This window comes from Kwoniella bestiolae, chromosome 4 (genome assembly GCF_000512585.2).
Source record: "Kwoniella bestiolae CBS 10118 chromosome 4, complete sequence".
In the NCBI taxonomy this organism is placed as follows: Eukaryota; Fungi; Basidiomycota; class Tremellomycetes; order Tremellales; family Cryptococcaceae; genus Kwoniella; species Kwoniella bestiolae.
In genome coordinates, this window is record NC_089244.1 from 2,168,269 (window position 1) to 2,188,670 (window position 20,402).

Here is a 20,402-nt window from a genome sequence, read left to right on the forward strand (position 1 = left end):
TCTCGGTATTTCTTTATCTTTCGACAGGCCCTCGGCCGGCTCGGAAAGCCGGCTACGCAAAGACTTTGCATGATCCCTGCCACGAAATTCAATAAATCCAGACGAAGACGAAGAAGCATGCTGCAGAGATACAGTAAGTCCATCAGGTAGCAAACCGAATACCGAAATGCCGTGATCTATCGGTGCTAATCTTCATGAAAGGATCCGCACAGCCAGTCGCATAATCGCGAAATGGATTCTTCGAAAGCTTGTTGGGGTGTGTTTACTGTATTTATCACTAGTGGGGAGGTAGCGTGGTTGTAAACACCATCTCCCTCAAAGTCTCCCTTAGACCATACAGTATGTCTAGATCAACCCCTGTCTATAATCCACCTGACCCGAACGCCCCTGGTAAACCACATGTGCCAGACTGGTTTCCTCCGCCAGCTACCAAAGCCGATCTCGACTTTGCCAAGCTCCGTACCATTGACCTGTCCATCATGGACAGTGGCGATGAGACAGCCATCAAAGAGTTAGTGGCTATGACTAAACAAGCTATTCTTGAAGACGGGTTCCTCTTCATCGAGAGGTACGGTGTGTCACTGGAGCAGGTAAGTGATACAATTGGCAAAGCAGAAAGCTGATTGTACCCACCACAAGCTTCACCGACAATTTTCTTTAGCACAGTACTGCCTATACAATATATCCGAAGAAGATCAACAGAGGTTGCTCTTCAATCCCGATGTCTCAGGTAAATGGGCTGGCTATAAGCATCCGTGGGGTTTTAAGGCGAGTCATCGTCTGGCCCACACTCCGAACCCACCTGCTGATGTTGCCCTCATAGCGAGAGAAAAAAGTATATGATGGTATCACTCAGTTCAACTGGTACTCCGAGCAATGGAACGACTGTGACAAAATCCCAAAAGTTATTTTACCTTTCATGGACGAGATTGTGGCTTTCAATGAAGTGAGCATGTGTTTGAGATTTGCAAGGCTATGAGATGACTGATGATTTGGCTGCTAGTTCTTGGAGCAGTCGGTGAACAGACGAATCCTTGCTCTCTTCTCCAAAGTGCTGGAGCTACCAGACGACTACCTCTGGGACAACGTTCAATCGCATGAGGGCAGTCCCACCGGGGAAGGTTACTATCGGCATGCCTTGTTCAAGCCTTTCAGCCAAGAGGCCGAGAAGCTTTCCAAGGGATTACGATTCCATGGCCACTGTGATTACGGCACAACGACTTTACTTTTCAGCGTACCTGTAACTCAATTGCAGATTTGGGGTAACGACGAACAATGGCGATATGTTCCCTACAAACCCGGCAGTATCGTCATCAACATTGGAGAAACACTTGAGATCGTCTCCGGTGGTCATTTCAAGGCGACTCGTCACAGAGTTTTCAAACCGCCTGCTGATCAACACGATTTTGAAAGACTCTCCATCGTCCAGTTCAATAGTAGTATCGGTGATCTACGAATGGGTCCTTGCATGGGTAGGTGGCAAGAAGATTGGGGAATACACAGATTCAGCTGACTCACATTCACAAAGACTCTCCTCTCATACAAAGAGAAGGCTTCCCCGACTATCAAGGGGCGTTTCGAGAGTTCCAAAAGGCGAGAGCGAATGGTCTCAGCGTAAGTGACATCTCGAGCTCGATACACCTCATCATAGCTGATGTGTCATTGCTTGAACATAGGTGCCTACTAATGCGGAATGGCGGGAGATCCAAATAGCCCAGACCACTAACACCACGGATGTTTCGAGGAACGTTCTGGGTCAAGACTGGATCATGCACGAAGGGAAATTGATGAATAAGCGAGAATTCCACGGTGTCACTGTCATTCTACCAGTGTAAATGAATGAACCACTCTGTATTCTTGTCAGTTTGTTAGAAACTCGTGATAGAATTTGGTGTACATTTGAATTTGTGTCAATGGCTGTGATATTACCTGGGCAGAAGGACTGCCTAAATGACTGACTGTCCTACTTAGCACAGTCCGACGAACGACCTGTCCCAAGGGTCTTGTATTAAAACGACTATACATACAACATCCTCAAACGCATGATACAACGGACGTGAATGAACACTGAGATGGTCAGCATGTTTCTGCCCTGTAGTAATCCTAGAACAGGTTGCTTGGTCCCGAGGTGGCCGATTCGAAGATACCCAGGATTTGAGCAATTCTTTCTTCATCCAGAGCACCGGGTTGATCTTCAAACAAAAGAGGATCTGTGATAGTATCGATGAGCGCAGCAAGAGGTGTACGCAGATTATAAAACGTACCCTCGGAAAGATTGAACGATGTGTTCTGTCCTATGGCTTGAAGATCATCGCTATCCGTTTGCAAGGTGAGCGACTGCTGCGATGGTGGTAGCTGCGTTGTCACAGCTGGCGAGGTAGTGATGGCTTGCTGTAAGTCATCTAGCAGTGCTAAATCGACCTGATGGGTAAAAGGGGTACGGGACGACTCCAAATTGTCGACTAGAGATTTGACCTGGGAGGCAAGCCATCCACGATCCCTGGGAGGTTCCCCCTCCGACGGCTTGGCCCAAGCTTGAATGATCTTATTTGCCAGCCTCAAACGTTCCAGCCGGTTTGGGTTACCAGTTGAGATGTAGTCATGAAACTGTAGAACAAAACATATCACTGGAAGAGTCTTTTCAATCAGTCCAGTGCGCGGTGTCGGATTATGTTGTGCGATTGACTCACCTAGTGCGTGTATGACGATGTGCCATACATCGAGGTAAAACATACCGTTCTTCGAAATCCATTCAATAGCTTCGCCTGATCGATGTAAAAGTCGAGACCATTGGGAGGCGCCGGGACGAAAATTAATGTGAGGTGGAATTGGGCGAGTATTCGTCAGGAAAGCGTGCACAAAAATGCCCTGCGAAAAAGATCAATGGCATGTGAGGGATGAAGCCCGAATACACTGCGCGTTCGACGAGGGTAACGCAGCTGTGATGAACACGCACCTCGACACATGTGAACAGGACCTTGATCATGTTCGTGTTTCCACTATCGAAAATCTCGAATGAAGGCGCTTCGTCATCGCTCGGCAGAGTCATTTCCCACTCTGTTAAGTCCCTGTCCAGCTGATAAAGAACAATATCGGAGGTGCTGCCCAGGCCACTGGGACTGCAGACCGCTTTCACTGTAAGGGGTCATCAGCAGACTATCCCGGTGCGTTATGCATGACGAAACAAGGACTCACTGATACGCCGCAGAATTAGACTCAACCGCCAGATATGAACGTGAGTCTCAAAGCAAGGCTCCAATTCTTCGGTTTCATGTTCTCGTACGTGATCCGGAAATGCAAAAGGAGGGCCTGCATCGCAGTCTGATGGATCGATGGCTGAAGGTAATCCGGTACTTACTGCATGCCTAGAACAGAGCCTCAGAATCAATCATGACTCGTCAGAATCTCATCAAGGGCTCACCAGGCATCCATTATCTGACAGGCTGCCCAGACTCTCTTCCTCCTGTTCCTTTGTCCAAGAGGTACTGCGTCACTCGGCAATTCTCGATGAAGACCCTGAAAAGCATCAGCCCAAAGCACAATCCCGACTATCATGCTCACTTACAATCTCTTGAGCCATGCGGATAGTAGTACCTGTATTGATCCAATTCTCGTATTTTGAGGAGGGAAGTAGGTCGGCGCTCATAGCCAGTACAGACAGTGTCTGTAAGTTGCCCAGAGAGCTGGCACGGAGACAAGTTGACGCTTTGGGATCCTCAAGCTGCGAGCTAATAGTCACTCTCAGGGATTGCCTTATATCCTTTGGCACCGCACGCCACTGCGCTGGCACTGCACAAATGATCAGTCTGAGAATGCGTGGTAAAGGTGTAGGCGGCGTCGAGTCCAAGTTTGGCTTCCTGATCCAAGCAAACAAGCTGGCAGTTTCCGAGATAGAAATCACAGGATGGACTGGGACAATCCTCATACGGTAGAGAGCAACCACTGGGACACAGGGTCAGCGAGTCTGGTATCCTTACCAGGACACACAGAATGGCTTACAGGACTCAAGGACGGACTCGGAAAGGAAATGCGATGCGACCCTCTCCTCGGTGGAGGAACGCCTGGCTCTCAGGCTAGCTGATCGGTCTCCTGAGTTTCCAGTCGTGCGAGAGATAGTCTCCCCTTCGTCAGGTGCTATCAGCACTGAATGTTGGCCTGATTGGACAGAAGTGAAGTGTATCCGATCAGGACCCCCTTTCTCCAAGGATCCAGGCCGAGTCCCAGAGTGGAAGTGAAGGGAGCCTGGAGGCAACATGCTCGGCTGAAGGGTGACTGAGGCGAGAATGGAGGGTATCGACGTTGTTCCTTGAAAGAGAATTTTGTCAGACGAGCTCATTAGGGAAAGGACGGAAGAATGATAATCAAAAAAAAAGGACGAAAGGCGATCAAGGCAGATACTTACCGAAATACCTTGGCTCCAGACCCTGCCCACTGACAAGTGTCCGATGATCCCCCGAACTGGGCACCATGTGCGGGCTTTGATCGTCATCCGAATCATGACTAGAACAACTTTTCAGTTTGCGTTGGGATGTATCGGTCCTTGATCTCTTGCGGCTGGTAGCCGCGTTGGCAAGAGGATGACTCGAAAGCTTTGTGATGTTAGTACCGCCGAACCGCAAGGCTATCGGACTGTTACTTACATCTGATGTTTTACCTCTCGCTTTGCCGTTCTCGCAACTCAGGCCGTGAATCTCACAGTGCTCGCAATTTCCCTCAGGCTCTCGCCCGTTGGGATACTGGCAGCTATGATGGCTTGAAGTTAATTATACATCCAGAGAGGAATTATGGAAAGCTACAATGACGCATGAAAGTCATGGTGGCGATAGGTAATGGAGCGCTTTCAGATGTTGACGAGATAAACGGACTTCCACGGGACTCACCGGATCTTCCTGGTTCTACACTCACTGCAAGCTGTTCTTGTGCGTATTCTTTTGATCCTACGGTTCCCTTCTGACGGTTCTATATCGTCACTCGTGCTAGATGCAGGTGGTCGGAAGCCGTTATCATGATCTTTCTTCGAGTTCGAAACAGGGGCACCTCCTGAGGCAGATGCAACCGATATGGTCCACGTGGGGACTGGGACATCGTCGTGGTCCAAGTTGAAAGCCTGTAGCCATGACATATCAATGAATCGATGCTGTTTAAAAGGGGAAATCAGGATGGAACATGGAAATCAGGTTGCAGAGTACACTTGATTTGGTTCAAGGTGGTAAGGGCGTTCATATCACGAATACCAGATCGTATACCTTGATCAAGCATAACAGAACCCTTTTCCCCAATTGGGCAACCCAGCTGGAGTTGGTCACCTGACAACCTCACCCGAACGAGTGGTGATGCGACGACATACAGCCCAGAGCTTTGTTTTTTGCCAAGAGATAGCGTCTCAGGTAACTGCTGTCCAGCTCTGTCGGCTTCCCCCGATACGCCAAGGGACGCCCTTTTGCAGGACAGACAAGCACGGGAGATCATACAGTAGGAAGTGGACAGGTTGATTCAGATAGCAAATCGCTGACGTAGACTGATGGTAGTATCCTTTGCACACTCATGAAAAGTCCTGTACTTCATCCCTAAAACTCTCTGCGCTTTGCTGCCGTCTAACAGATTCGTTGAGGCGTGTACCTTTTCGCAGTATTCAGGGCTGGGATTCGCTCGGGGAACTCCTTTGATTTCGGGGAACTCTTTAGACAAAACCTAAATCAAACCGTCAAGGAACATATTGATAAGGACGTGGGGACATGATTGGAAGGGCAGAACATACCAAACATAAATCATTTCCGCTGTACGGACCACCGCTGATGACGAACCGGTTACCACCGGCTTCCTCGATCATCATTGCTTTAACATGGGCGAAGGCGACTGTATAAGCCGAAGGCCTTTGGATCAATTGGGTTCGTGACTCATGACCTGGGCCTTTGACTCACCATCTCGAACATCTATGAAATTGGGCCCAGCATCCGGAAGATCCTTATCAGACATATGACCAGTCATGTAAGGCAAGAATTTACCTGCAGTAAGACGCTCAGCTATCCACGTTTGACATTGTACAACAGTTGGTCCACAAATACTTACGAGCCAAAGAATCATTCAGAGACTTGGGAGAGTTGCAAGGCTGAATGATCGGACCATAGATCTAAGAAAGAGGAGTTGAGCTTCATTCTTCGCTGCCAATTACCCACCATGGGAGGATGGATCGTGACACCATCAAAATTACGGTTTTCCTCTTCGAAGAAATTCCAGTATGCCTTTTCCGCGAGAACTTTACTAGCTGATCAAATCGAATACGGCCTCAACATCGTGTCCTTTCCGCCGGGAGCAAGCTAGAACACACCTCGGTATTTTGCACCTCCGTCGGCGCTGATACCTTGCTCCTCACATTTGCGCACACAATCTTCGTTCCAGTCTTCCTCGTCGTATCTAGTATTCCCGAAGCATGAGCCTGGAATGCCAAAGTATCGAGAGATGTTACTCACCTCGCTGGACTTGGCTTCTGAGGGGATACTATAGTGCCGGTGGTGCTGAACAGGTCGAAATCAGTAACTGTCTGCGGATCGAGCCTGATAGCTCCAGCTTACCTGGTGCAAACAACACGCTTGAGGTGTGGGCTGTTCATAGTGTCGGCTGTGACACTGGGCAAAGGAGGGGACAAGCTGGCTTACTTGTACTTCTGTGCGCTTCTCAGAACACCCAGCGTACCATTTACTGCTGGCAAAATCAGATCGTTTGGGTCTTTCGCTTCGAAGGTAACAGGGCTGAAACCATGACCGACATCAGTCGCCAGTGTCATTTGCGGTCCACAGTGTCCCACCTTGCTACATGTGCTACCCCATCTATATCTTTCACTGCTTCGTCAAAGGCGCCATCCTATATTATGCACTTCAGTTTGGGAAAGTACAAATCTTTGAACGAGCGCAGGAAAACTCACTGCTGAGATGTCTTCCACGAGCACATATTCGAATTTACCTTTGGTGCCCTTGAAGAGGTTCTGTAGGTATTCGCCTTTGTCTTCAGAGCGAACAGTACCTCGAACGTCGTAACCATGATCCAAGAAGGCTTTGGCAACTTGTCTAAGACTATCATTTAGCTTTCGGTGACAAAGGGGACGGTACAGACTCACGCTCCGACAAAACCCGAAGCGCCTGTGACAAGAATCGAACCACCCGGTGCTATGGCGGGCATGGTGATGAGCTGAATGTATTCAAAGTGTTGAAGTGGCTATCGACATATGAGCCCCTAACTCTCAGACGTTGAACCTCTTATTTTATGCTGATCACACGCAGCGCGTTATGCGAATACATTGGACGAAAGAATGCCACAATCCGATAAACACATAACAGACTGGAAATTCCTGGCTATCTGTCGGTTCCTCATTGCCGAGAAACCGGTCCCTTCTCTCCTACTACCAGGGATGCCTTGTTATCAGGCGATCAGTTCCCATCGGCGCGAACGGCGGTTTACGGTTCGGTATTCCGGGAAATCAATGTATCTCGGAACGCACGGAATTAAGACGCGTCTAATGACAACCGTATCATTGGTGCTTGATATCGAAGATAACCAACTCGTAGGTGGTTGTCATAAGACTAATGCATCTTCTGCTATAAATTGCAGCCTAGATGTCTGTGGCAATCGGCAATCTCAAGAGCTCTAGAACTGCACTCGTCCAATATATCAGTACTATCGGAACTTGAACAGACACAATGGGATTCCTAGGACAGGATTGGAGCCAAGCAACGGGGTATCTAATTTTCTGTGTGGCGGTATTCTCCATGGGTGATTTCATCTTCGGCCTGTGAGTGTCGTTGCTGATTGCAGGAGAATCAGTGCTGACGTTCAATCTGTAGAGATGTTTCAGCATTCGGGGGTTTGCAAGCACTTCCGTCTTTCTTGAACGATTTCGGTGTGTATAATGAGGCCACCAAAAAGATGGCTTTACCAACTTTGCGAAAGTCTTTGATGAATTCGAGTACGTTGTGCGGAGTCGTCAAGGCCGAGGAAAGGATGCTGATATTGATTAAAGTCGTCTATATTGGTCGTATCACCGGGGTCATCGCTTTCGAGCCAGTTACGGAGAAGTGGGGCTTCCGGACTCTGTTCATTGCCATTTGCATCGTTCAACTTCTCTCGGTCATTTGTAAGCTCAATATGTCAATAGTCGAGACTTAGCTAATAAACCTTCATCTAGTGCAACTGGCGGCGAAAGAGTGGATTCAATTGTAAGTTGGGCTGGTATGCGGCGTTTCTGTGCCCGCTGACCACGTCGAGATAGCACGATCGGAAGGGTTTTCGGTTATGTCACCATCGGGACCATCGAGGCTGCTATCCCTATGTACTGTGCCGAGAGTAAGTCGTTGGTACTTCCGAGTCACCCCAGAGGGTCGCGGCTCATAGTCTCACCAGTCGCACCAGCCCACCTGCGTGGATTCCTATCTGGAACCTTCGTGCCCATCCAAACGTCAGCGTCCATCATGGGCTCTGGGGTCGTCCGAGCCATGGCCACTGAAACACAGACACGAGGTTGGCTCATCCCAATCTCCATCCAGCTCATCCCGGCTGTGATAGGTCTAGCCGGGGTGGCCTTCACTGTGGAATCGCCCAGATGGCTGATTTCCAAAGGCAGACATGAAGAGGCAGTCAATGTGCTGTCGAAGCTTCGGACTAAAGAAGACGTCGCTAACGGCTTGCCCGAGGCGGAAGTCCAAGCGTTGGTACACGCTGTGGAAGTCGATCGAACGATTGGAAGCGGGACCTGGCTCGAGCTCTTCAGTGGTCCAGTCTGGCGACGAACTTTGGTAAGTTGGTCACTCAAAGCTGCGCCGAATATCAATTCTGACCCATCAACGCAGTACGCGGCCATCATATTTTTCGCCAACGAAGCCGGTGGAAATCAGTTTTGGAATTCATACGGTCCCTCTTTCATGGTGGACGCTGGACTGGGAGCGAAATCATTCACCTACTCGATCATCGTGTCTCTTGCTGGGGCGATAGGCGGTCTCATTGGTATTCTCTCCAGTGACACGATTGGTCGTAGACCGCCTGCCATATTCGGATCCGCTCTATTGGTCGTGTGGGACTGCTTGATCGCTGGTCTCGGTTCACGACCAGATATCACCTCCAATGCGATTGCCCAGAATGTCGTCGTGGCCAGCTTTGTCCTGCTCATCTGGTCCACAAAGATTGCATACGCCTCGGTAGGATGTAAGTTGACTTCGTTTTGCGGTCGAACATGATAGCTAAGACTGTGAACCAGTCATCGTGTGTTCCGAGATGGGTGGTATTCGAATGCGAAAGAAGAGTAAGTGCGATTTAACTTAGAGTCGCATGGGCTGATAAGTGCCCGACAGTTATGATGGTCGGTACCGCCAATGATGTGATTTGGTCCTTCGTCGTTGCTTTTTCAACACCCTATGTAATGCAAAAGATCGGAGCGAACGTGGGCTATGTGTTCGCCGCTATCGCTTTCATCGGCCTGGTCTTTGCGATCTTCTTTCTGCCAGAACTCAAGGGTAGAAGTTTGGAAGAAATGGATGAGTTGTTCGATGTGAGTGATGGGCACTTGGCGCATCAGGCCAATGCTGATTGATCCTTCTTACTTTTCTAGAACCCGCGATTCAAATGGGGCTGGCAATACCCCAAAGTCCAGACCACGGGAGCAGGCGCTGCAGTTGCTCAAGTCGAAAATGCCAACCGGGCGCATCATTTGGAGAACGATGATTCAAAGCTTGACAACGAGAAGAGGGAGGCGAATATCCGGGTTCAGGAAGCGACCTGGGGCAATGAAGATATGAGGAGTCCAACCACCACAAAGATCCATCATTTGGGGTGAGGGATGAGGCAACGTGATAGATAATTCGAGAAGTGTCCGCTCTGATATTCCAGGGCACAGGGGTGGGAGAGTTGCTATCTTTGAAGTTTGAGAAGTTTTGTATCTTGTTCCTTCAGCTATTTCGCCGTCAGTTTTTGTAGGATGGTATCTCATTCCTTTCAGTCAAAGTTGTCGTGATGAATCAGTTAATAGTTGCTATTGCCACACTGTACACAGGCGGCACACTGTTACGGTCACACATAAGCAGCTGTGTAAAGACGCTGACCAAATGGCACAACATTCACTCCACTGGATCCGGCTTGAATTTGCTTATACTTATATTAGCAGCGAACGAACGAACGAGATATGTCATACCGTGACACACAAGCAAGTTGCGCGGTCCAGCACATTCATGTTGTGAACCGTCCGAGACACCGTTGATTGGCATACATTGATCGCTATCGTGTAAAGGAGGTCAACTGGTGAAGGGCACATAACAGTACGCGACTATCGAAGCCATTGTGTCATGATCTGAAAGTCAGCATGATCCCTCTACGAGATGCACTCACAGGATCCCAATCCACATCTGACAGTTCGGCGAGATTAGTACCGTACAGTTCCTGAGGCAACAGCGCGTTGGGTGGGTTTGGTGAATTCACCGGATGATCTCCATTCGGCAGTCCGTTGGATTCACTCAGGAGGTTTGCAACCTGCATGAACGAGCTGAGCCAGTCATTGTCGACCTGGGATACTTGTGTGGGATCCTGGAAACCCTGTATCAGATTCAGATCGACATCGGAAGGTAGAGCTTGATCGGTGTGATGTGCTAAGCTTTGCAAAAAGTCTGCTTGTAGCGCCGCAGTCGTCTCCGTATTCTCGCTGAACCGTTTGAACATGTCAGACGTCTGTGCAATGAGTGAAAATGCTTCGGAGCGTTCGTTGTCATTGAAGGTAGCGCTGTTGAGGAGCTGAAAGAGTTTCAAGCGCTTCAGATATGGGAAGCTACAGATGCTAGACTCACGGCTCGCAAAAAACATGCAGCGTCTATGACGTGTCAGCGAATTTTGCCATCCCAATACTTGGGATATAGACATAACTCACATGCTACCATGATCGAGACACTGTCTTGAGAATGATACAGTATATTCGCGTCAATGTCGTAAATTGTTTTCAATTGAAATAGACTCTGCCTTGCCAGGTCCAGACAGTATCTCTCCGCTTGTTGAACCTTCGGATCAAACAAGCCAGGACCAAATCCATTGAACGAATGCTGTAGATCTACCGCAAAGCTGTTCAACGTGAGGCGTATCTGCAACGATGATTAGCACGATGATAGCAATGACTGACTGCACTTACATGAAGCTCGAAGAACGAGAGAAATGCCATGCAGATCGGGGGAGAGGAATGGCGTGAAGTCTCGTATTGCCAAAACGATCTCCATTCGTCGAGGTCATAGCTGAAAAGAATTAGATACATCCTCTTTAGTCGACGAGCGAAGAACCTACTTGATCGCTGCGCGGGTGATTAGCATCTTGGAATCGGGTAGTTGCACTCACTCAGCAGCTTCCGGGTTACATCTCCTTCCTTGGACCCCTTCTCATGTTTCCCTCGCGTTAATTCATCTGTAGCCATGGACTAACGAAGATCAGCCAAAGGTGCAAAAATCTTGTACACTCACGGATATCAGGCGTAGCTCTGTGAATCCAGCTATCACTGCATCACCATGTTCGCGCAAGGGATGATCGCTGAATTGACGGCTTTGCTGGATGATAGGATCACGACCTCGCAGCGTCCAATCTACTATAAGCCTAATTTATGTCGACGGCACTCACCTCTTCCCACTGTCGAAGCCATAGCTCGATCCATCATAAAGGTACTGGATCATAGATGAGCGAAGGAACAGATCGGATCAGGTATCACTCACAGCATCCACGTTCGAGCGCAGTTCCTTCTCTCCCTCTGCTGCAGCTCTGTCGCACCTGGTTCATCCTCCATGGGGGTGTTGTCTAATCCAATCTCTGTCGCCGTCCGACAGACTAGCCCTACATATGTCCAAGCTCTTTTATCCTTGGCGGATTTCCAAAAGTATACCTGATCATCAGCATGCCCATCTGCCCTGCTCTTACTCACCATCATCCATCCCTGCACTGTCTCCACAGTTTTGCGACTTCCAAAGATTGCTTGTACCGAATATTCGGCTACCACTGTAGACAGCATGCTAGAGATTGAGGGGGCTATGAAACGGGCAGCGGAAGAAAGGATGGTGGTGAAACTGTGGTATGCTTCACGTTAACATGGTTACATAGAAGTCGGTGAACTCACAGGAAGCTGCTTTTTGATCTGATATAGTCAAAAGTATGCAGATGAGAGTCGAAGAGTAGAATGATGGGATTCAACGCTTGAAAGAAGCTATGGGATTAGCAGAAGCTGGCGATGTCTGTCACTCACAAGTCGAACAGTTTCCGAGCCATTTCCAACGAGATTATGCCCCGTGACACTATGTCACCCTTCTTTCTATCCATCGACGATCCCTTGGTCGCCGCTCTTTCCTGGCTACCAGATGAAGTGGGGTTGAGCAGAGTCTTGAGAGAGAGTGGTCGGGAAGATCCAGAGATCAGTTGGAGGGGATGAGCAGCTGATTGCGATGTTTGTGTGTTCGGGCTAGACATGTCTGCATCCTCATCCTCATCGCTATCTGTGTCCATCGAAGTGATGTGCAACGGATGGGTAGCGGTAGACGTGACGTGTGATCCATCCTGTCCTGATTCCTGTATAGCAGGTTCTATTGTTACGCCCCGAGTCCTAGATAATCAGCCTTGTTACAGATATCTGAACTCACCTTTTGCGACCCCTCTTATGACCCTCGAACACACATTGACTCCTACAAGCTTTGCATCTGTCACACTGTCCCGAAGCAGGATCCGAAATGACACATTTGGCCTTGCATTGTCGACACAGTGTACATGCAACGAAAGGCGGAGGTTTGAGATTTTGTTTGCCGTTTGTGGTTGACGATGCAGCTGATGATCCCCCATCTTGAATTCTACTTTCCAAGGATTGCAATATACGCAATGCTTTGAACTCCTTGGCATTGGCCAATTCCTGTTTGTAAATTTCTAGTGAATCTGGCATAGAAGACTTCTGGCGCTGTGCAGTAGATCCGATAGCTAGCTGGGAGGTATTTGAGTGGACTGACATGATGACAATTGATGATTCATATGTGAACAGGGTGTGATTGGTGAATGACAGGCTAAAAACAAACCAGCACGTATCACACGGGACTCATGGGTCAGCATTATGCCGTGATGCGCACAATAGTGTTAAAACAATGTCATGCATATATATGTATCACCTGACCACCTCCTATTTACATTCCGGTACAAGATTTGGCCCAGTACCGGTTAACAAGTATTCCCTTAGGTTGGTCAACGCGACCACCTCCATCTTCCTCCTAGCATCTTGGTTCTCTGTTCCCACATGAGGTAGCAATGTGACGTGAGGCATGTCTCTCAATCTCTGATCAACTTGGGGTTCTTTAACGAAAACATCAAGACCAACAGAGCCGAGCTGGAACGTATATCAGCTTCGATCGCTCGTGCGGGACACTTCCTTTCACACTCACATGGCCGTCCTGGAGAGCCTTGATCATTGCCTCTTCGTCGATGACAGGCCCTCTAGCAGTGTTGACGATTATACTACCCTTCTTCATTGCTTTGATCTCCTTTTCACCCACAAATCCCCTGGTGTTCTTGTTCAGAGGCATACTGACCATCAGGACGTCAAGCTGCCCCAGAAAGTTGTACAGATCGGCGACATATCTAACACTTGAGGGCGCGAGGGCGTTGGGACGTCGGTTGTGGTACACGATCTCGCAACCGAAAGGCTGAATGTAGCTGACCATCTTCAATCCAATCCCACCCATCCCTAAAATACCAACAGTCTTTCCGCTCAGATCCCTAGCACTCTCCTCTACACCTTTGGGATTAAACCCTCCCGATCTAAGATTCGCTTCGCACCAGCTGAACCTACGCATCGTTGCAATGAGTAAGAAGACGGCGGTCGTAGCGGTAGCCTCATCGACCGCTCCAGGGGTATTGGACACTCCGATACCTGGTTGATGGTTAACGAGAGGCAATTGCCAGAGAAAATTCGTCTTGCTCACCTCTTGCCTTGGCTGCATGGACTGCTACAGAATCATACCCTGCTCCTTTGTGGGCGAACCACTTGCATGACTCGGGTAAAGCGTTGAAGAATGCTTCATTAGGACCACCTGTGCGCTTGTCTGACAGGTGGTCGTGATATATTCCAACAACGTTGCTGTATCGCCCACCAGAGGCAAAGTCCGTGACCAGTTCATCCCTAGATTGCGATTCCATCGACTGGTGCATGTCAACGCACGCGGGATACACTGTAAGAATTGCGAAATGCTCACGATGACATCCGCAATCCCACTCAGAAGCTGCTCCGCGTCCTTCTGAGCCCAGTACAGCTCACCTAACGCAGATCAGTCTTTGCATGAATTATATAGTACTGCACTCACCCATCACAAGTATCTGAGGCGCCATGCCGAGGTTTTGACACACCGTTTACGAGCAGAATGCTTGCGAGGGGATTGCAATCTACGACCCAACACTTAACAAGATCAATATACACTGGGACTTGATGCTTTCAAAGCCAGCTATAATGAAGAAACTGAGCCGGGATCCTTAGAGCCGATATCCTGATACGCCAAACATCCGGGTTCTTGCAAGCCACATGGCTGGTGACCTGGCGGCGAATTCTGGTCACCCGGTTAATGTATGGTCACTTTCCGGCGACTTGTAACTCTGTAAATCCTGGGGACTCCGTAGCCAAGACGTGTGACTAGGTTTCCGAAACTTCGAGGGTATATATATTTTGAGCAGAAACATATATGCGTATCACAATTCCTAAGCTCAATAGACCACAAGCACACCATGTCAGTTCATCCATTTGTTCAACTCAAGCTAGAGATAGCTCAGTCATACCCCGACTTCGAGTCGAAGGCTACTCATGCTTGGGCAACTATTCTCGAGGAGATGGCTCGGGTGACTAAAGCCATCGCCGATCAGGGTCCAGATTATCTTCCAATCGTCGAGTATTCCGAGCTCAATTCACTTTCACCCGATCGTCTTGCGGAGTTGAGGCGCAAAGGTTCCTTTGTAGTCCGGAACGTGGTATCTCGGGACGAAGCCGTGAGCTGGAAATCGGGTCTTGATCAATTCGTCTCCAGCAACCCCAACGTCGAAGGCACTCCCGAAAACAACCCTCAATACTTCCAAATCTTCCATACCAAACCACAGATCCTCGCTCGATCACATGCAAATGTCCTTAACACTCAAACATGGTGCAACAACCTATACACCCACTCATCGGACAAGGAACCTGTCGACCTCAACACCCCTTTGACTTACATCGATCGATTCCGTATCCGTCAACCGGGCTTCTCGTGGGGCGCTCATCCCCCTCATATCGATGGGGGGTCCATCGAGAGATGGCAAGATCCAAAGTTTAGATCCTGCTTCGATAGTATACTCAAGGGCGACTGGCAACAGCACAACCCTTACTCCCTCAAAGGTCGAATCGGCGCCCGTATCTCCACCAAAGGTCTTCCCAATCAAGCCAGTATCTTCCGAACATTCCAGGGATGGTTGGCTCTGAGCGACACTGCGCCAAGGGAGGGCACTTTGAAAGTCTTCCCCGACATATTGCTTTCGACCTCGTACATCATGTTACGTCCTTTCTTCGCTCCCACCAAGGACTCCTCCGACCCAGCTTATTTGGCGGCCGAGAACTGGAGGTTTGGTGAGTGAACATCTGTGTTGAACGCACAAAACTGCTGCTAACCATTGCGACCCAAAGATCTAAACAGTCCTACCTTCCACGGTGTCAGCCAAGCTGCCAATGCGGGGGTGTCTGGTGCTGCTCGACCTTTCGAATTCTCCGATTCAACTCACCCACACATGAACCTTGAACAAACGATGATATCCGTACCTACTGTTCACCCTGGTGACATGGTCTTTTGGCAATGTGACGTTGTCCACGCGGTCGAGAAGGAACACATCGGCAGAGAAGATTCGTCGGTGATGTATATCCCCGCTGTTCCCGATTGCCCACAGAACGCCGATTACGTCAAGGACCAGCTCCAACTGTTCCTCAAAGGCTGTCCACCGCCTGACTTCCCTCAAGGCAGGACGGAGAACGATTATGCACTTCACGGGACTGTGCAGGATATAACTAACCCGGTAGGTAGGAAAGCTCTGGGCGTGTTTTGAAGGGGGGTCATATGGAACGATTAATGTATCTACTGGCTCCGGGCAGACTTATTCTTTCGTTTGTAACATGACTAGTTTGAACATATGCACAGGGCATCTCCGTTTCTTCGTACTGCCATTTCTGACTATTTTAAACATGCACAATGTTACATCGCTTCTCAGTACTACCGTTCCTCTTGTTTGACCACTGGGACTGCGCTTCAATCGAGCTTGGTCGGTCTGACAGCACATTGCAATGCTGACGAGGATGCGACGTACGCTTGTTCTGATTCTAGCTCAGCTATCTCAGAGTTTTTGAACCAGCACAAGACAACGATCAGATGAGGCTATTCGGTTCTGACGTCTTGCACAAGCCTGTGTTAGCATCCATCACGTTTTCAGATGCGACAAGGCTAGTTACATAGAGATACATGCACAAAAAACATCTATTGTAAAAACTCCCCGTTGGTCTCCTTCTTCAACAACTCAAACTCCGGAGTGAACTGGCAGCCACCAGTTAGCGATTATTCTTTCGACTTGACAAGGGCTCAAGCTCACATTGTTGTACATGGTCTCCCAGTAGCCGTTGTTCTCCGCTGTATAAGCCGCATCCTCTGGCGAAATGATCCTCTTCTTGAGACCATTCGCTTCCGCAGCTTCTGCTAAGAGCTGCTGTTGACAGGTCTTCTCCAACAACGCGAATAGATAGACGCATTCATCGACGGTCCGTCCAACTAGGACCGCATCAGCCACAGGACCATTGAGCGCAGACTCCAACTCACGTGTCAGTAATCCGTGATTCTGCATGATCACACACATGTTCTTGGGACCTAGAGCATCCGCTATATTTTTGCCCTCCTGGTCACTAAGGACTATCCCTCCATAGTTCTCGTACACAGACAGATTGTCGTGGAATAGACATGCGTCTTGTTGCATGATATCGATTGGACGACCGAAGGCGGACCAGGTTTTCGCGTGTATACTATGACAATGTGCTGCTGCAACCACATCAGGTCGGAGTTTGTGCAAAGTGTGGTGGATCACGTAACCAGCTTCATTGATAGGTAATTGAGCGCCATGTTCGGTGACAAAGCCGTCTGGGCTGACCAAGACAAGATCGGAAGCCTAAGATAGGTCTTGAGCATGGTTCTAACACAATGTTGGCCCAAGTGAGCTCACCTTGATCATTGAGAAATGCATCCCGAACGGGTTCATCCAGTAGTGATCCTTCAACACCGGATCCCTCACTGTGATATGACCCGCTGTACCCTCACCGAATCCAAGCTTACCCCAGTATCTGAAAGCACCGGCCATATGCTCTTTGATCCATTTTCTTTCTTCGTACGGATCGTCGAATTTGGGTACGCCACCCATCCGAATCGTACCCTCTCGGTTCCCTCTCCACACCCTTTCAAAGGGATTCTTGGCTAGATCGGTCTTGTGCGCATTCTCCTTGGGCTTCTCTGAATCACCACGGAGCGAGAGTGTTGCAGTGGGAGGTTTGATCTGAGTGACAGTGGTCGTTGCTACTGGTGACATGATGCTTGCGATGACTTAGGGGTTGAGATCTGAGTTCGATAAGCTTTCACTCGCTGACTTGATATTATTTACGTCTTCACGTCTCCATCAGTCGTCCATATCGGGGACCAACACTGCCGATATCTTTCGATGCCGGAATCCGCTGTCTTTTCCGGTGATCTGATCAAGTCACCTTTCAAGTTGCCTTGCAGCTCTCTATGAGTGTCAATAAAGCTCGGCTTTGTCGGCTGGTAATAAGCGGATACTTGAGTCATGTGCCGTACATGTCAAGCAAATGTCGCATCGGTCTGATGCCGTCCAATGGCACTGTCGGTAAATCACACGTAAGGCTGAGAGGAACACAAATGCATCGAGTTTGGTTCATCCGTCACAAAAACCACCCAGGTCAGACGCCTTCGGCGTCTTCCGGTGACCACGAAGCGTCGTACTACATAGCAAAAGGGAACGTCACACGGAGCCCCTTTTACCAAGACTATATGACCCCGGGGCTGACTTGGCCAGCAACCAGATTTGACTAGATAACCTATATAAAACGATCAAATCGATCTTTGTCCGTCCCACCCAATCACCAGATAATCTTTCAACATGTCCAACGCAGTCGAGGAGAAAGAGCAACAGCAACAGCAGATCGAGTATGCTGCCGATAGTCTCGACTACGACACAGTGGTGTCCACTCTTGCCGCTCAGGATCGAGTACCTTGGTATAAGAAACCGAATCTTCGAAGGCTATATTTGTTGTTTATCGGCAGTGTGCTCTGTGTAGAGACCACGTCCGGTTATGACGCGTCAGTCACTAATGGTCTTCAATCAGTCCCCTTGTGGAATTCATGTGAGCATTTTCGACGATCTCAAAAACGATCGTAATAACTGATCACATAAGTGCAGACTTCCACAATCCCACAGGAACCATATTGGGACTTATCGGGTCGATGTACGCCTTAGGTGTGAGTAGAATCTCATTTTCATCTGATAATCACTATCTGACACGTGTCTCAGGCTATCATCTCAGTACCTTTCGTCCCCTATATTGCCGACCGATTTGGTCGTAAATTCACCACCCAATTGGGCTGTTTGATCATCTGCGTGGGAGCCTCCATACGTGGGTACTCCACACCTTGTAATCAGAAGCTAGCTGAACTGCGTTCCAGAGACCGCGTCCCAAAATCGAGGAATGTTCATGGCTTCCAGAGCCATCATTGGTGTTGGGATTACGCCTGCTATCGTTGGTGCATCAAATTTGATCAGTGAACTTGCCCATCCCAAAGAGCGAGCGCGGTTGGGATCATTGTTCAATGCGTTCTTCTTCACTGGTAAGCTGTATCGGTCATCGGCAGACGACACTTAGCTCACCGGTCATTACTGCAGGTTCTTCTCTCGCCGCTATCATCACGATTGCAACCTTCCGCATGAAGTCTCACTGGGCTTGGCGGATTCCCAGTGTATTCCAGATTCTTCCCGCCTTGGTCACCTTGACTTTCATTCAACTCATCCGTGAGTACAATCGACAATCTTTCGCTAGTAATCTCACTAACACATATGGTCCAGCTGAGTCACCTCGATGGTTGATCTCGAAGAACCGGGACGGCGATGCACTTGCCATCCTTATCAAATATCACGCAGAAGGCGACGAGAACTCAGAGTTTGCTCGAGCGGAATTCTCGCAAATCAAACAGACCATTGCTTTGGAGAAAGAGCTTGCCAAGCAGAGCTGGGGTGCTCTTATTGCTACCCGAGGCAATCGACGCCGTGCTATGATCGCTGCGTTCCTCGGTCTCGCTACGCAGTGGTCTGGAAATGGTCTGATCAGTTACTACCTCTCTCCCATCTTGGTCAATGTGGGTATCACCGACTCTCTCACCAAACAGGCCATCAATCTGTCGATCACACTATGGGGCGCCATGACAGCTTTCACCATCGCTTTCTTCTCCACCAAATTCCCTCGACGAAAAGTGTATCTCACCTGCACCCTATCGATCCTGACCGTCTTCGTCATCTGGACAGCTGCTTCAGCTCGTTATCAAGCAACCAAAAGTAAATCGTGGTCTGGTCTAGTCATAGCTCTCATCTTCATCTATCAACCATGTTACAACATGGCTTTCAACGCTTTGTCATACGCCTACCTACCCGAGCTGTTCCCATATCAGATCCGAACCCGAGGTGCTTCCGTTTTCCAATGGTTCTCTCGAGCCGCCCTGTTCCTCAACACATTCGTAAACCCCATCGGTATGAAGAATGCCGGGTGGAAGTATCTTTGCTCGTACTGCGTATTCATTGCTTTTGAAATCGCGTTCATCTTCTTCCTTTTCCCGGAGACGTACGGTAAGACCATTGAAGAGTTAGCGTTCTTATACGAAGATGATACCCATCATGAACAAGCCAGAAGGGTTCGAAACCATAAGGACGATGCGGATCACATCGCCGAGGAAGAAACTGCATGAGATAGCGTTGACTTTGGTGAAGTCTGATGTGTTGGCTCCTAGGTAGATATCTTCAATCGACGTATAGTGTAGTTATGCCTCATGTATTTTCACCAATAAGTGTCACCACAATGCTTGCAAGACCCCGACAACAAGTATGCAGAGAGCCTTGCATTTGGGTATCTGGGTTAGGGGGTTACACGCCCGTTATCGGGAGGGTGGGGGGGGGGGGGCACCTCGGACCGGACCTGGGGGGGGGACCGTCGGGGTGAAATTTTCATGCATGCATCTGAGAGGCCTATCTGGCAGAGCCGAGGGCGCCGATCCCGAATCTGAAGTCGAAATGGAGCTGGGTGGGATGTGGGATGGATGAAA

The 20,402-nt window shown here is 49.1% G+C and overlaps 9 protein-coding genes across 9 annotated transcripts; 4 read left to right on the forward strand and 5 right to left on the reverse strand.

Annotated features, from left to right (window-relative positions):
• Positions 1-341: 341 nt before the first annotated feature.
• Positions 342-1,835, forward strand: I302_106392 (uncharacterized protein; the record flags this gene model as incomplete). Its single annotated transcript, XM_065870265.1, has 6 exons — positions 342-590; positions 640-768; positions 824-946; positions 1,004-1,472; positions 1,529-1,614; positions 1,677-1,835. The coding sequence occupies 6 exons, from the start codon at positions 342-344 to the stop codon at positions 1,833-1,835; spliced, it is 1,215 nt and encodes a 404-aa protein (XP_065726337.1).
• Positions 1,836-2,103: 268 nt separating this feature from the next.
• I302_106393 (uncharacterized protein) lies at positions 2,104-5,469 on the reverse strand (the record flags this gene model as incomplete). Its single annotated transcript, XM_065870266.1, has 11 exons — positions 2,104-2,210; positions 2,265-2,627; positions 2,691-2,868; positions 2,957-3,135; positions 3,196-3,365; positions 3,422-3,516; positions 3,566-3,942; positions 4,000-4,305; positions 4,403-4,500; positions 4,881-5,107; positions 5,320-5,469. The coding sequence occupies 11 exons, from the start codon at positions 5,467-5,469 to the stop codon at positions 2,104-2,106; spliced, it is 2,250 nt and encodes a 749-aa protein (XP_065726338.1).
• A 24-nt stretch (positions 5,470-5,493) lies between these two features.
• Positions 5,494-7,176, reverse strand: I302_106394 (uncharacterized protein; the record flags this gene model as incomplete). Its single annotated transcript, XM_065870267.1, has 12 exons — positions 5,494-5,691; positions 5,759-5,856; positions 5,922-6,005; positions 6,070-6,130; positions 6,177-6,265; positions 6,329-6,414; positions 6,471-6,515; positions 6,573-6,602; positions 6,657-6,749; positions 6,806-6,861; positions 6,923-7,064; positions 7,115-7,176. The coding sequence occupies 12 exons, from the start codon at positions 7,174-7,176 to the stop codon at positions 5,494-5,496; spliced, it is 1,044 nt and encodes a 347-aa protein (XP_065726339.1).
• A 518-nt stretch (positions 7,177-7,694) lies between these two features.
• I302_106395 (uncharacterized protein) lies at positions 7,695-9,820 on the forward strand (the record flags this gene model as incomplete). The annotated part of the gene is made up of 10 exons (XM_065870268.1): positions 7,695-7,786; positions 7,839-7,960; positions 8,015-8,128; positions 8,180-8,210; positions 8,264-8,337; positions 8,395-8,786; positions 8,841-9,192; positions 9,245-9,289; positions 9,339-9,535; positions 9,596-9,820. 10 exons carry the CDS (start codon positions 7,695-7,697, stop codon positions 9,818-9,820), a joined length of 1,644 nt encoding a protein of 547 aa, XP_065726340.1.
• A 503-nt stretch (positions 9,821-10,323) lies between these two features.
• I302_106396 (uncharacterized protein) lies at positions 10,324-12,997 on the reverse strand (the record flags this gene model as incomplete). Its single annotated transcript, XM_065870269.1, has 11 exons — positions 10,324-10,767; positions 10,821-10,843; positions 10,901-11,088; positions 11,156-11,255; positions 11,356-11,434; positions 11,478-11,494; positions 11,632-11,675; positions 11,724-12,071; positions 12,122-12,139; positions 12,248-12,490; positions 12,639-12,997. 11 exons carry the CDS (start codon positions 12,995-12,997, stop codon positions 10,324-10,326), a joined length of 1,863 nt encoding a protein of 620 aa, XP_065726341.1.
• A 165-nt stretch (positions 12,998-13,162) lies between these two features.
• Positions 13,163-14,364, reverse strand: I302_106397 (uncharacterized protein; the record flags this gene model as incomplete). The annotated part of the gene is made up of 5 exons (XM_019192136.2): positions 13,163-13,366; positions 13,422-13,909; positions 13,962-14,178; positions 14,232-14,293; positions 14,340-14,364. The coding sequence occupies 5 exons, from the start codon at positions 14,362-14,364 to the stop codon at positions 13,163-13,165; spliced, it is 996 nt and encodes a 331-aa protein (XP_019046766.2).
• Positions 14,365-14,754: 390 nt separating this feature from the next.
• I302_106398 (uncharacterized protein) lies at positions 14,755-16,092 on the forward strand (the record flags this gene model as incomplete). The annotated part of the gene is made up of 2 exons (XM_019192137.1): positions 14,755-15,622; positions 15,680-16,092. The coding sequence occupies 2 exons, from the start codon at positions 14,755-14,757 to the stop codon at positions 16,090-16,092; spliced, it is 1,281 nt and encodes a 426-aa protein (XP_019046767.1).
• A 425-nt stretch (positions 16,093-16,517) lies between these two features.
• On the reverse strand, positions 16,518-17,610 carry I302_106399 (uncharacterized protein; the record flags this gene model as incomplete). The annotated part of the gene is made up of 4 exons (XM_019192138.1): positions 16,518-16,574; positions 16,630-16,805; positions 16,854-17,196; positions 17,251-17,610. The coding sequence occupies 4 exons, from the start codon at positions 17,608-17,610 to the stop codon at positions 16,518-16,520; spliced, it is 936 nt and encodes a 311-aa protein (XP_019046768.1).
• Positions 17,611-18,195: 585 nt separating this feature from the next.
• On the forward strand, positions 18,196-20,048 carry I302_106400 (uncharacterized protein; the record flags this gene model as incomplete). Its single annotated transcript, XM_019192139.1, has 6 exons — positions 18,196-18,439; positions 18,496-18,554; positions 18,607-18,709; positions 18,759-18,920; positions 18,976-19,101; positions 19,156-20,048. 6 exons carry the CDS (start codon positions 18,196-18,198, stop codon positions 20,046-20,048), a joined length of 1,587 nt encoding a protein of 528 aa, XP_019046769.1.
• Positions 20,049-20,402: the final 354 nt, after the last annotated feature.